Source organism: Chanodichthys erythropterus, chromosome 23 (assembly GCF_024489055.1).
Source record: "Chanodichthys erythropterus isolate Z2021 chromosome 23, ASM2448905v1, whole genome shotgun sequence".
In the NCBI taxonomy this organism is placed as follows: Eukaryota; Metazoa; Chordata; class Actinopteri; order Cypriniformes; family Xenocyprididae; genus Chanodichthys; species Chanodichthys erythropterus.
This window is the reverse complement of record NC_090243.1, coordinates 18,921,998-18,935,000: the sequence shown is the minus strand read 5'-3', so window position 1 is coordinate 18,935,000 and position 13,003 is coordinate 18,921,998. Positions and strand designations below refer to the sequence as shown.

General features: G+C 33.1%; 2 protein-coding genes and 1 long non-coding RNA gene across 6 annotated transcripts in view; 2 read left to right on the top strand and 1 right to left on the bottom strand.

Moving 5' to 3' along the window:
• The window catches only part of LOC137013449 (uncharacterized), a 3,702-nt gene extending 2,161 nt beyond the window's left edge, over positions 1 to 1,541 (top strand). The window contains exon 3 of the long non-coding RNA XR_010893732.1: positions 748 to 1,541. This is a non-coding gene — a long non-coding RNA (uncharacterized lncRNA). The remainder of the gene's footprint in view (positions 1 to 747) is intronic.
• The window catches only part of eps8l1b (EPS8 signaling adaptor L1b), an 11,341-nt gene extending 3,750 nt beyond the window's left edge, over positions 1 to 7,591 (bottom strand). The window contains exons 1-11 of one of the 3 annotated variants that reach the window (XM_067377207.1): positions 7,445 to 7,591; positions 7,273 to 7,334; positions 6,238 to 6,344; positions 6,103 to 6,161; positions 4,089 to 4,218; positions 3,610 to 3,698; positions 2,104 to 2,178; positions 1,770 to 1,918; positions 1,556 to 1,688; positions 769 to 827; positions 200 to 308 (exon numbers count right to left, since the gene is read on the bottom strand). In XM_067377207.1, the coding sequence (XP_067233308.1) occupies positions 200 to 308; positions 769 to 827; positions 1,556 to 1,688; positions 1,770 to 1,918; positions 2,104 to 2,178; positions 3,610 to 3,698; positions 4,089 to 4,218; positions 6,103 to 6,161; positions 6,238 to 6,344; positions 7,273 to 7,334; positions 7,445 to 7,576 (1,104 nt within the window). In that variant the 5' untranslated portion in view covers positions 7,577 to 7,591. The other 2 variants (XM_067377208.1, XM_067377209.1) reach the window with 2 other exon arrangements.
• The window catches only part of slc6a16b (solute carrier family 6 member 16b), a 27,813-nt gene continuing 16,444 nt past the window's right edge, over positions 1,635 to 13,003 (top strand). Inside the window, exons 1-5 of one of the 2 annotated variants that reach the window (XM_067377204.1) lie at positions 1,635 to 1,749; positions 1,829 to 1,940; positions 7,461 to 7,604; positions 8,043 to 8,139; positions 9,153 to 9,303. The gene's annotated coding sequence lies outside the window, so the exon portion shown is untranslated. Of the gene's footprint in view, positions 1,750 to 1,828; positions 1,941 to 7,460; positions 7,605 to 8,042; positions 8,876 to 9,152; positions 9,304 to 13,003 lie in introns of both variants that reach the window. The other variant, XM_067377203.1, reaches the window with a different exon arrangement.

Sequence of the window (13,003 nt, the reverse complement as noted above, 5' to 3'; positions counted from 1 at the left end):
GTCATGCATTAAACAAATAAAACAAATAAATCTGTATATATGAAATAAAAATCCCCAGATGTCTGTAATAATAATAATATAGATATGTATTCATATTTTAAAATGTAATTTAATTCTAAAAAATGAAATGTGCATTCTTTAGGGTATGGATCGGGTTAGTATGTAGTTAATTATAATTAGCTTTATAACAACAACAGACATCTCTGATGACCTCTAGCTTCTCTCCTTGAAGCACAGACAGCTCACTGTTGTTCCGCGCAACAAAATCATAACTGCAGCAATACAAGCGCTCTTTCACACCGCCGTCCCTGAGGAAGAGAGACAGAGATGTTTCCACAGAGTGCACATTAAAAACTTTATGAAATGCAATTTTTAAAATGCAAATATAAAATAAACACCTTTGATTACTGAGATAAAAAAGGACAGAAACTCTGAGTCATGTAATATTGAGTCATTATACTGTCAGAGACAATGGACAATGACTGAATGAATGGCAGTGAAGCCATTATGACTTCGAACTACACACTCATTTACACTGAACTGAAACTGCTCCACACCACAAATGACCTTTTGTTATTTGTGTGAACAAACCCTGGCCTATATTGATCCCTTACATTGTTTGTCTAATGTGATTGCCTAACAATTTCCTGTCACATGTCTGATGATCAGCTGAAAGGTGATTGAAACTGATTGGTCACATTCTAGATACTAATGATTCAAGTAATACTGTATATGTCTGTTTGTTAGTTGGATGTGAATCGAACTTACGGTTCGTCTGTAGTCTGAACAGGAGCATTGTGATGGTCCGAAGCGTGAGACGGTGTCAGCTGGGTGTGACAGAGACAATGTTAGCAACAACATAACAAACTCAAAATGATGGATGAGGAAATCACATTTATTGGTTTGTTTTTCTTCACGGTTAATTATGTTTTTAAATTCTGTTGTACCATCTGAGTGTTTGGTTAGCATAAATGAATTATAAAGAAATGAAAGGGGACAGATAAAGTAATTACATTTTAATTTAAAGAGACTGTAATCAAAGAAACCTATCCAGTATGTGTATTACCTTTCAAAATTTGGGGGCAATAAGATTTTTTAAAAGAATTTAATTGTTTAATTGCATCAGGAAGGATGCATAAAATTGATCAAAAGTGACAGTAATGATATTTAAAATGTTACAAAATATTTCTTATTTCTTTTGAACTTCCTATAAAGAATTCTGTAAAAAAATTAAACATTGATAATAATCAGAAATGTTTCTTGAGCAGCAAATCATCATATTAGAATGATTTCTGAAGGATCATGTGACACTGAAGACTGGAGTAATGATGCTGAAAATTCAGCTTTGATCACAGGAATAAATTACACTTTGAAAGATATTCAAATAGAAAACTGTTATTTTAAATCATAATAATATATCATAATATTACTGTATTTTTGATCAAATAAATGCAGCTTTGGTGAGCAGAAGAGACTTCTTTCAAAAACATCTAAAATATCTTACTGACCCCAAACTTTTGTACATTATTGGACAATATGGCCACAGTACCACTACCTTTGAGAGCTCTGCGTCCAGTTTGTGTTCAGACTCCACAGGATCGACCCATCCAGCGGTGTCTGACCCCGGAGGCTTCCAGCCGTCCTGAAACACGAGTGTGTACGGCGCCACGGGGCTCCGCTGAGCAGACCTACGTGAAGAGAACGAGCCATCAGCATGTGCTCATATTAAAGGAGCAGATCTCTAAAAATGTAAATTCTGCATCATGTACCTTTGTTGTGTCCAGTTAGGCCCTAAAGAGACCCATATTTCATTCTCCTGTGCCGTCAGGCTGGTCTGGAGCAGAGCCACGGCCCCTTGTGTCATAGCCGGACTGGACACGGACGCGGCAAAACCAGGACCTCCTGTTGCCTTCACGATCTACAAACACACACAAATGAAGGTGAATTACTCTATTTGAGCACACTTTACTGTGACCATTCTCCACACAATAGCGTACAAACCCTTTTGATGAAACAAAGGCCTTAAAAGATCTGCTGTTTGCTCAGGAGAAATATGTGCAAACATATATATGCACATGCATTCAGTCAGACTGCCGTACTCACCATTTCTAGCGGTTTGAAGACGTGATGCACGAGCTCCTCGGAGGTCGGATTGGAGATGGTAGATTTTAACCGCGCCTATAAAACAAACAGTGCTCTTTTATTGATCTGACATAGAAACATGCCACCGCACGGCTTGCAGCATCATACGAGTAACCCGAAAGTTAAGAATTAAGCTCTTGAAAATTATATAAATTAATAGTATTATTAATAACAATAATATTTATTTACAATATTAATAGCAATAAATAACTATATAATCTAATGTTAATTGTTAAATTAACAATTTTAATAATTTAAATAGTAAATATATAAATGAAATATAAATATAAAAATGTAAATATATATAAATCTTAATGTACATTATTAGATTAGTAAATTATTAATATTATGTATTAATTAATATTATGAAATAGTATAATTAATATTTAACAGTTTTACTGCACTTTAACTTTACAGTTCACTTTACAGACGTGTGTGTGTATATATATATAATTTTATAATTTATATAAAAATTTATTTTATGCTTTTTATAAGAAATCAATAATAATTATAATAAATAATATTTATAATACATATTTAAATAAAATAAAAATTAGTGTAAATATATAAGTAATATATACTAATTAAATGTATACATATAATATTTTTTACATATAATTACATTATATATTATTATTATTATTATTATGCATAGTGAAATAATATAAATATGAAATATGAAATGAATAAATTATCCATTAAATTATTATTTAAAATAATTAAAATATATAACATTGATTATTATTAAATAATAAATCAATTAATTTACATGGCAAAACATGTTCTGAACTTATTTTATACTGACATTAAAATAACATAAAATTTTATTTTATGCTATTTTATACAAGAAATCAATAATAATTATAATAAATATTTATGATTCATATTTAAAAAAGGAGTTTAAAAATGTAAGTAATATATAATAATTATATACTAAATATATATTTTAAATATAATTAAATTTTTAAAAATTACTATTATTATGCATAATAAATAATAAATATTAAATATAACAATAATAAATTATCTATTAAATTGTCATTTAAAATCATTAAAATCTATAATAAATTAATTATTATTATATATAATAAATTAATTAATTTAGACGGCAAAACGTTTTGAACTTATTTTATACTGACATTAAAATAATATATACATTTTATTTTATGCTTTTGATATACAAGAAATCAGTAATAATTATAATAAATAATACATATTTAAAAAATAAAAAAGAGTTTAAAGATGTAAGTAATATATAATAAATGTATACTAAATATAATATTTTTTAATATAATTAAATGATAAATTATGCATAATGAATTAAAAAAATAATAAATACTAAATATAAAATGAATAAATTATCCATTAAATCATCATTTAAAATCATTAAAATATATAATAAATGAATTATTATATAATAAATTAATTCATTTTAACTTATTTTATACTGACATTAAATTGACTCACCAGCAGGCTGAAGCTGTATTTGAATTTCTGGAAAGCATCAACAAACTCATTCTCAGAGGGTGGTTTGGCTTTAGCTGTGAGAAGATCCTCTATAAAACAGAAACACACAACAAACTCTCTGAAACACTGATCATGTTCGCTATTATCAAAATAAAATGGAAGATGCGAGTGAAGATTTCCAGGTGCGTTATGTTCTTGGAACAGATTCAGATTTGTTTAAGATGATGCAGGTATAATATTGCTCTGATTGAGAGTGTGTCAGTGTTCAGTACTGCTGACGGCCTGTAACACAACACTTTCCCGTCAGCTGACTGTACTAGGAACTGATAACAAACCTACATCCACTGATAAGAGCGCACTACAGTATGCTCTTTACAAACTGTTCAAGTCAGTTGTGTTTTGGGGGATCGCTTTAAGGAATTCACATTATTATAATAAGCATTCAGGTTTAATTTTTTTTCCAATACGTAGACTCATACCGTCTGCACTTTTCTTCTGACTTTTCTTCTTCTTTTTGCTTCTCTGGTCGAGGATAATCTGAGCCTCTGCTGACTGCTGCAGCTTTCCGATGAACGCTTCGATATCATCAAAACAATGATTAAGCACGTCCTAGAAATAGAGAAAGACCAGGCGGTTAATAATGAAAAGACATTCAGAGATCTTTGATTGGTTCTTCTTGAGCTTTGAAACTGTTGTTAATGTAAACATTGATATCAGTGTGGCATTGTTGGTCATGCTACTGGTCAAACTGAAGGTCGACTAGAGCGCTCGAGGTCAGCGTGCTAAAATGCATGTTTGAGCTGTTTTAACTGAAAGTAACTTGTACTGACATATCTTAAAATATGTCAGTGCCATTGTTTTGTCTCAAGATGCACATCAGTAATGCTTTTTTTCTAGTGTACGTTTATAAAAGCTACTTAAATACCCTAATTGAACTAAGGACTAATCCTGGTTTAGGCTAAACCCTGTCTGTGAAACCGGGCCTATAACTCACAATTCTGACTTTATATCACACAATTCTGACTTTATATCACACAATTCTGACTTTATAACTCGTAATTCTGACTTTATATCACACAATTCTAACTTATCTTGCAATTGTGAGTTTATATCATGCAATTCTGACTTTATAACTCGTAATTCTGACTTTATATCACACAATTCTAACTTATCTTGCAATTGTGAGTTTATATCACACAATTCTGACTTTATATCACACAATTCTGACTTTATAACTCGCAATTGTGAGTTTATATCATGCAATTCTGACTTTATAACTCGTAATTCTGACTTTATATCACACAATTCTAACTTATCTCGCAATTGTGAGTTTATATCACACAATTCTGACTTTATAACTTGCAACTGTGACTTTATATCACACAATTCTGACTTAACTCGCAATTCTGACTTTATATCACACAATTCTGACTTAACTCGCAATTATTACTTTATATTACACAATTCTGACTTTATAACTTGCAATTGTGACTTTATATCACACAATTCTGATTTAAGAACTCGCAATTTTGACTATATATCACACAATTCTGACTTATTAACTTGCAATTGTGAGTTTATATCAAGCAATCTTAGAAAATAAGTCAGAATTGTGAGATATAAACTTGCAATTGCGAAAATGTTTTAGAATTGTGAGATAAAAAGTTGCAATTACATTATATATATATATATATATATATATATATATATATATATATATATATATATATATATATAAGGCTTAATAAATTTTGAGGAAATTCTCTATGATTTAACAGTTTGGGGTAAGATTAAAAAAAAGAAATTAATACTTTTATTCAGCAAAGATGCATTAAATTGATTAAAAAGACATTTATAATGTTACAACAGATTTTATTTCAAATAAATGCTGTTCTTTTGAACTTTCTATTCATCAAAGAATCCTGAAGTAAAAAAAATGGATCACAGTTTCAACAAAAATATGAAGCAGCACAACTATATTTCCTAAGGAGCAAATCTGAATATTAAAAATAATTACATTGTTTAAATATATTCAAATAGAAAACTTAAATTGTAATAACATTTCACAATATTACTGTTTTTACTGTAGATCTTATTGGTGAGCAGAAGAAACTTCTCTCTAAAACATTAAAAAATGTTAATTATTCCAAACTTTTGACCAGTACAGTGTGTGTGTGTGCTTTTGTTTATATGACATTGTGGGGACCAGATGTCCCCACGATGTAATATAAACTGAGTTCACCTACATTGTGGGGACCAGCCACCAGTCCCCACAATGTAAATTAATTAATAAAAATACTAAATGGTGTTTTTGTGAGAAAATAAAGGTGTGCACAGTTTCCTGTGATGGTTAGGTTTAGGGTTAGGGGTAGGGTAGGGGAATAGAAAGTACGGTTTGTACAGTATAAAATGCATTGCGGCCTATGGAAAGTCCCCACAATTCACAAAAACAAACATGTGTGTATGTGTGTGCATTTGTTAATATTTACTCACTACTTCCATCTGAGCCTTGAGGAATGACTTATCAGGTTGACCGTTTGCCAGTCCGTTAGCTAGAAATGAGAAAGAGTGTGTTAATCTGTATCTGTTTTTAATGAAAGTATAGATAGTATTGATTCACACACACACATCTGATCCCAGGGTAGGGTGGAGGGGGGATGGATGAGGGTGGATCCGGGGCTTGTGTGTACGGAGGGCTCGGAATTCCAGAAATATCCATATTGGACTGAGAGAACCTGAAACACACACATTCACGTGACAACACACCCTTTTGTCCAGAATGAAAGTATTGTAATCTAGCGGAAAATGTACAGTATTTCAGTGCGTCATGGTGCTTTAATCTTAAAGTGATTTAATTGCTGCCAAACAATGATAATGAGTCACAAAAACAAACAAACGTCTTTTGAGTTAGATAACAAAAATAACGCCCATACAAACGTGTTTTCATGCTAAAGAGCTTCTAAATAAGAGACATTATCTTCTAAATAAAGACTTAGACAATAATTAAACACTATTTTGAGTTAAGTTCCTTAAGCTAGTTAGTCAAATTTATTTAAAACATTACAAAGTAGAGCAAAGTGCTGTACATTAAATGATGATGTACAGTCCTTTAAATGAAGATAATTACATTTATTACACACTAACACAAACCCTAAAAGAAAAGCTTCTGCACTTTTAAAATAATAAAGGACTTTTGTCAGGTTTCGCTCACTTCTAGCGACAAAGTCCAAGTTAACCCACACACACTCATTCATAAATAAAAGTACCTATCCTAGAAAATATGTTTGGCATTCGGTTTGACATTGAGATGCCTTGAGGTTAGTTAAACTTGTCTCCCGCTGTGTAACACACACACACACACACACACACACAGTTACACTCATCTTCTGAAGCTGATAAGCACATATAGAGTAGATAAAGATAAGACACTGTACCTGACTGCAGTCCTGATTGTAAGTATTTAGTCCTAAAGAACAGCCAAGGTCGAATGAATCTTATTTTCGTCTGTCTCTCTGTCTCCCTATACTCTCAGTCACGCCTTCGTAAGTTATGTAGTAACTGGTTAAACCGGTTTATCTGCTCGTTAACTGGTTCTTTTCTCTCTATCTGGGCTGTTGGCACACTGTGGAAATCACAACATCACCCGACTGTTAAGATCAGTACCTGTTTGCTCTTAATGTGTAATGCGATACAACTTGCTTGATGTCATCTCTTATGTGCTCTGCCTGAAATATGCAAACAGGTAGAGAGTGATGTCATCAAAGAGGCGGAGCTCTGCTTGGAGAGACACTATCACCTGAATCAATATTGATAGCTGCAATGAAACTCGTCTCACTTTGACACACGCACAGCTGAAGAAATACACGCTCGGCCTCTTCTGGGTGCAGCTCTGACAAACCAGCAGGAGAAGAGCTGGATCGCGGAGAGATGAGGAATTGATGCAATCACAGCGGAGAACAGATGACATGGAAAACTCCTCCAGTTCCTCATCAATGGTCAGTTGTGGAACAATGAACACATTCATCGTTAGTTGCAACTGAATATACATCCAAGAAATAGACTGTACGTTGTGCAATGCCTCACAAATTTACAGCAATCCCTGCGTGATTGAGTGACACTTGAAACTTCTGGGAATTATGTTGCATTAGATCAAGTGTCAATATGTGTGTGTCTTAAATGCTGCAGGATATTTTTGAAATCTCAGTCTTTTAGTTTGCAGATTTTTAGTGGATTTGCAAGAACATTTTGCATTTGGCTGATGCTTTTACTCAAAGCGATTTGCATTGCAATGCATTCAAGTTAATACATAATATCTGTTGCATATGATAAATGCATTCACATTTAAAGCCCTAAAGACTTTTGGACCATCAGTTTTAATGGCATTGCACGCAGTTGCTTTGTTGTAGTCTTACCTGGTTGTGTCTGTCTCTCAGGATGACTTTGCTGGTCCGGACCTCTAGCATCACCTCGGCACTGGACAGCCGTTGAGAATCCACAAGAAGCCCAATCTGTGAAAGAGCATCTTCGACAGTATCCACACCCTCATCTCCCAGAGAAAAACTCACCAGCCGCTGGATTAAAAATAGAGCAAAAACAAAAAATCAACATCACTGATATCAGGGTGTAAAAAAGATAAACATACAACATGGCAGCGTGCACACAGTTATCAGCAGCATGATTGAATCACCTCTTCAACTACTTTTTCTAGTTATTTAATTACTTTGATATAGATAATTAACTTTAATTGATAATTGACCTTTCTGGAACTTTATGCACATACAATTAGCGCCTTTTAATGCAAGTCAAAATAAAACGGCATTCATTTCACTTCTGTAATATGATGCATTTCTGACCGAAACTGGATATTCAATGAGGAAAATATGAAATTAAGTGAAAGTGGTTGTGATTGAATTTTTAAACACAAAAAGAGTCACTTCAAATTCCAACTATACACACCCTGTTTCCCCTACAAAAACATTGCTGTCCTTACGCCCATATGAAAGAATTGACTTCATATGCATGTAAAAACAACCTCCCAAACTACAGGCGTTGACTCAAGGCTCACCTTTATCAAGGAATTTGAACAACCATGGAAAAAGTCTTGCATTGACTTGTTTAATCCTATTAGGCAGCGCATATTTGTACTGATTTATCTTGTGCGTCTTTAGCCAGCATTATAACTTTCTGTAGTGCATGTTCACCATCTGTTCACCTCATTTCATCAATATCATTTCAATCTGGATAAGAGCAACTGCTAAATGACATGGTAGTAAGAGAGCCTATTTTTTGCCAAGTTGCCATTGCTGTTACTCATGCTTAGTGATTTAAAAAACTCTTAATGTTAAAGAGGAGCAATAATGCTCCTTTTAAAAGATGTAATATAAGTCTCTGGTGTCCCCAAAATGTGTCTGTGAAGAAATACGCCACAGATCATTTATTATAGCTTGTTAAATTTGCCTCTATTTGGGTGTGAGCAAAAACACGCCATTTTTATGTGTGTCCCTTTAAATGTAAATGAGCTGCTGCTCCTGCTCCCTTTTCAGAAGAGGGCGGAGCTTTAACAGCTCAACAACAACAAAGCTGGAGAATCTCACGCAGCCAAAATGAGGATTGTCAGTAACGGTGTTCAGCCTTACATTGTTCAAACCGGAGTCGACACTGATGGAGAGACTCAGGAAGAAAACTTTCTGAACGGTTAGTAGATAAATTTGATTCAACTCATCGACTAGCATGTGTCGTCATGTTAATCTTTTGTGCAAATCAAGCGTTGAATTGACCCTCGTTTGTAAAGCAGTCCGGTATGACAACAACACTCTACTACAACAACTCTTCCTCTTCTCTAAAGCAGCCCTCTTTGTTGCATGTTCTCGGGGGCGGGGTTTATGTGAATTTTGGGGTTTGTGATGTCACTAACGCGGGAAGAAGCTCGTTGTAGTCCCTACCAGAATTTGCTGTAGTCCGAATTCTTATTTCTATGTAATACTTTTGATGATACTTACAGTAAGCAGGTATTGCGATATCACCCCCATCAAGACCACCGGCTGTCACACACCTGTGGAAACACATGTGCATATGTGACGTGGGTGTTTCAACACATAATAGCATCAGAATGTGTCATTTTTACACCTTCCCTGTCACTCTCCTCCTGTTCGACCTGTCTGACTGCCTGGAGGCTGGAATTCCTGCCAGGTCAAATCTACAGACACTGTAAGCACCGACCTTCACTTTTACACTGATGCACAGTGAGCTCATCTCAGACACTTTATTATGAGGAATTAATGAAATACAGTGAGCTAAATAAGCAATTAAATAAGCACTTCTTTAAGTATTGAGACAGATAAAAATAAACAGACAGAAACTCTGACTCATTTAAGGAACGGTTCAGGCAAAAATGAATATCCTGTCACGTTATGCCAAACCCATATGACTTAGACGGAACACAAAAGGAGATATAAGAACATTAGGATGTTCATCAACAGTTCATGCTGCTCTTTTACGCTCAGTTACAGAAAGCACCATAAAAAAGTCAATGTACAATATTCCAGTCATAGATTTGTGTGATTAAAAGACCCAAATTGAAGATCATATTTGCTAAAAATGTCGCCCTCCACCTCTATCCAGTCTAAATGCATAAAGACTAGGCCTAAATCAATAACTTCAATGGCATGTATGAGTAAATGACAGAATTTTCATTTTTAAAATAAGCAGAAGAGAATGGCATGAATGAGACGCACATGAATGTTTCTATTGAAGAATTTGACAAACAAGCCATGTTTGATCATTTCCTTCATCTGTAAAATTCTTTAAACAAATGTAGTATAGGAAAATGTATAAAATCGCACAAGAATCTTCTCTCTTATACTCACCTCAGCATTACACTGCTGATTCCTAGACGGTCGTCTTCAGACTATAGTATTCTCAAAACTAGATGCATTTTGATAGCGTGTTAACCGCCCAGACATTCTTCTCACAGATATCACAGGAGAGATGAAGGTAATCTGAGAAGCAAAAAATATGTTAGGTGAGAGATATGACTGTTGTGTTTTTATTTCTAAACTTCTATTCATTATTATTGGCTCGTTAAGTCTCATTAAGTTAGGGGTAACTAATTACAAGTAATGTGAGTTAAGTAATCAGATTACTTTTTCAAGTAACTAGTAAAGTAACACATTACTTATAAATTTACAACAAAATATCTGAGTTATTTCAATAAGTTATAAGTTATTTCAAGAAGTTATTCAAATAAGTAACGCAAGTTACTTTGTTTTCTCATTTATTGACTGACGGCTCTCCTGTCGCCATTTTGAGGAAAAATTTGAGTGCAGAGGTGTTGTGTGCGCTGTGTAAACATGACGGTTATTGTAGATCTAAAATGTTAGCATACATTTACTCATGTCACTTGCACAAAAAGTGAAATGCAAACTCAATAGCCTGTTTACACAAACATGCATTAAATATAAAATTACACAAATATATTTTATTTAATCTTACTTTATTAAGCAACGTTTCAACCATAATAATAAGCAAAGATGACTTTAGATAAACTTCACTTTTGCTTCTCATTTTTTTGTTTTTATTGCTGAAGTAATCTGTGTAGATCTGAAAGGTTTGTTTAGCTGCGCCCTCTACTGTACAGGAGTGAATTTGCATTTCCTTCACCCTGATGAGGCTTATTTATGGAGTGCATTTTGTGCCATAATTAAACAAACAAATCCAGCATTTTGCAAACAAACTCAATCTGCTTTGCAAAGGGAAAACTCGACTCGCAAACAAACAGAAAGCAATGTGTAAATACTAAGGTCAGTTTGAGCGAGAACGCAGAGGAGTAACAAATCTATTGTGTTTTACAAATATAAATAAATATTTCACAAATAAATACAAACCATTCTACAAATTGCATATAACCTGTGAACAAATACCAAACCTATAGCATATAAGTTCATACCTGTCTGTTACGATTGTGAGACACTTGCCTTCTGCCTTCCTTAGACTTCTTTCTGAAAGTTTTGTTTTTGACTATATAAAAACTGACTTTTACAATTTTTTAATGTCACATTTTGTAATAATTGCATTGTTTTATTTTTGTAATATTGATAATTTTCTTATCCAGTGTTTTCTCTAAAGAGACTGCCTCCCTTGACTAATGGCACACAAACATCAGAAATTCATTAATCTTAAATTATGATCCTTGTGGCTTTGAGGTTATGCAAGTTTTGGCAGGTTATTTTACATTCATTTAATCCACGTAAATTAATAAAATGATGAATGGAAATTTGGTAGTTCAATGAAGTATAGAATTTTTTTGTAAAAGCTACAAAACTGAAAATGGGCAAATGTGAGATCACATTAAAGAAATAAATAAAAATGGGAAAATGCTTATGCAATTTAGCTTATTGGGTTCATATTCTGGTCGCATCTGCTTGCTGGTATATAATATGCATCATCAAATCTTTTATTTAAAAAAATAAATAAATACTCCACCGGAAGTGGCACTGTGACCTGCCACTGCCAGGATTTGCACTTCCTTTCTAGCTCTTCTATAACAAATGTTATCATAAGGAATATTGTTTAATCAATCTGCTGCTTCTTTTAGCTAAATTTAGCATTCATAAATATAAATTTGGAGGAAATAAGTCTTTGTTTTTAATTCTAAAATCAGAAATCAAACAATACTTAAATACAATGTTTTGTTTAAAAAATAAGAAAGCTGTAAAATGTGCTTCTATTTGTAAACATTTTCATTATTTAACTTATATTTCTATCTTTTAAATTTGTCTGGTTTATTTTATTTATGTATTTGTTTTATGATTGTTTATTTAATGTACTCCCCTGACTGTAATTCTAATTCTTTAAAACAATAGCGCTAAATTGATCCCATAGCATAGCGCCCTCTGCTGTTTTGGAAGAGGAAGTTGCTCAACTGCATTTGTTGGAAAATCTGCCTGGACACATTTATGAAAAAAAATCGAGCCAAGAGATCTCATAAAAAGGCAAGTGTCTCACAACCGTAACAGACAGGTATGAACTTATATGCTATAGGTTTGGTATTTGTTCACAGGTTAAATGCAATTTGTAGAATGGCTTGTATTTATTTCTAAAATATTTATTTATATTTGTAAAACACAATACATTTGTTACTCCTCTGCGTTCTCGCTCAAACTGACCTTAGTATTTACACATTGCTTTCTGTTTGTTTGCAAGTTTGTTTGCAAAATGCTGGATTTGTTTGTTTAATTATGGCACAAAATTCACTCCATACTTATTTCTCTCACTTTTGGTGTGAAAGGGCCTTTACTTTGCTAAAATAGAACTTTTTTGTCATTAAAAACAAACAAACCAGCTCAGGAGAGAAAAAGTAACGTGTAACATTACTTTTCATAAAAAATAACTAACG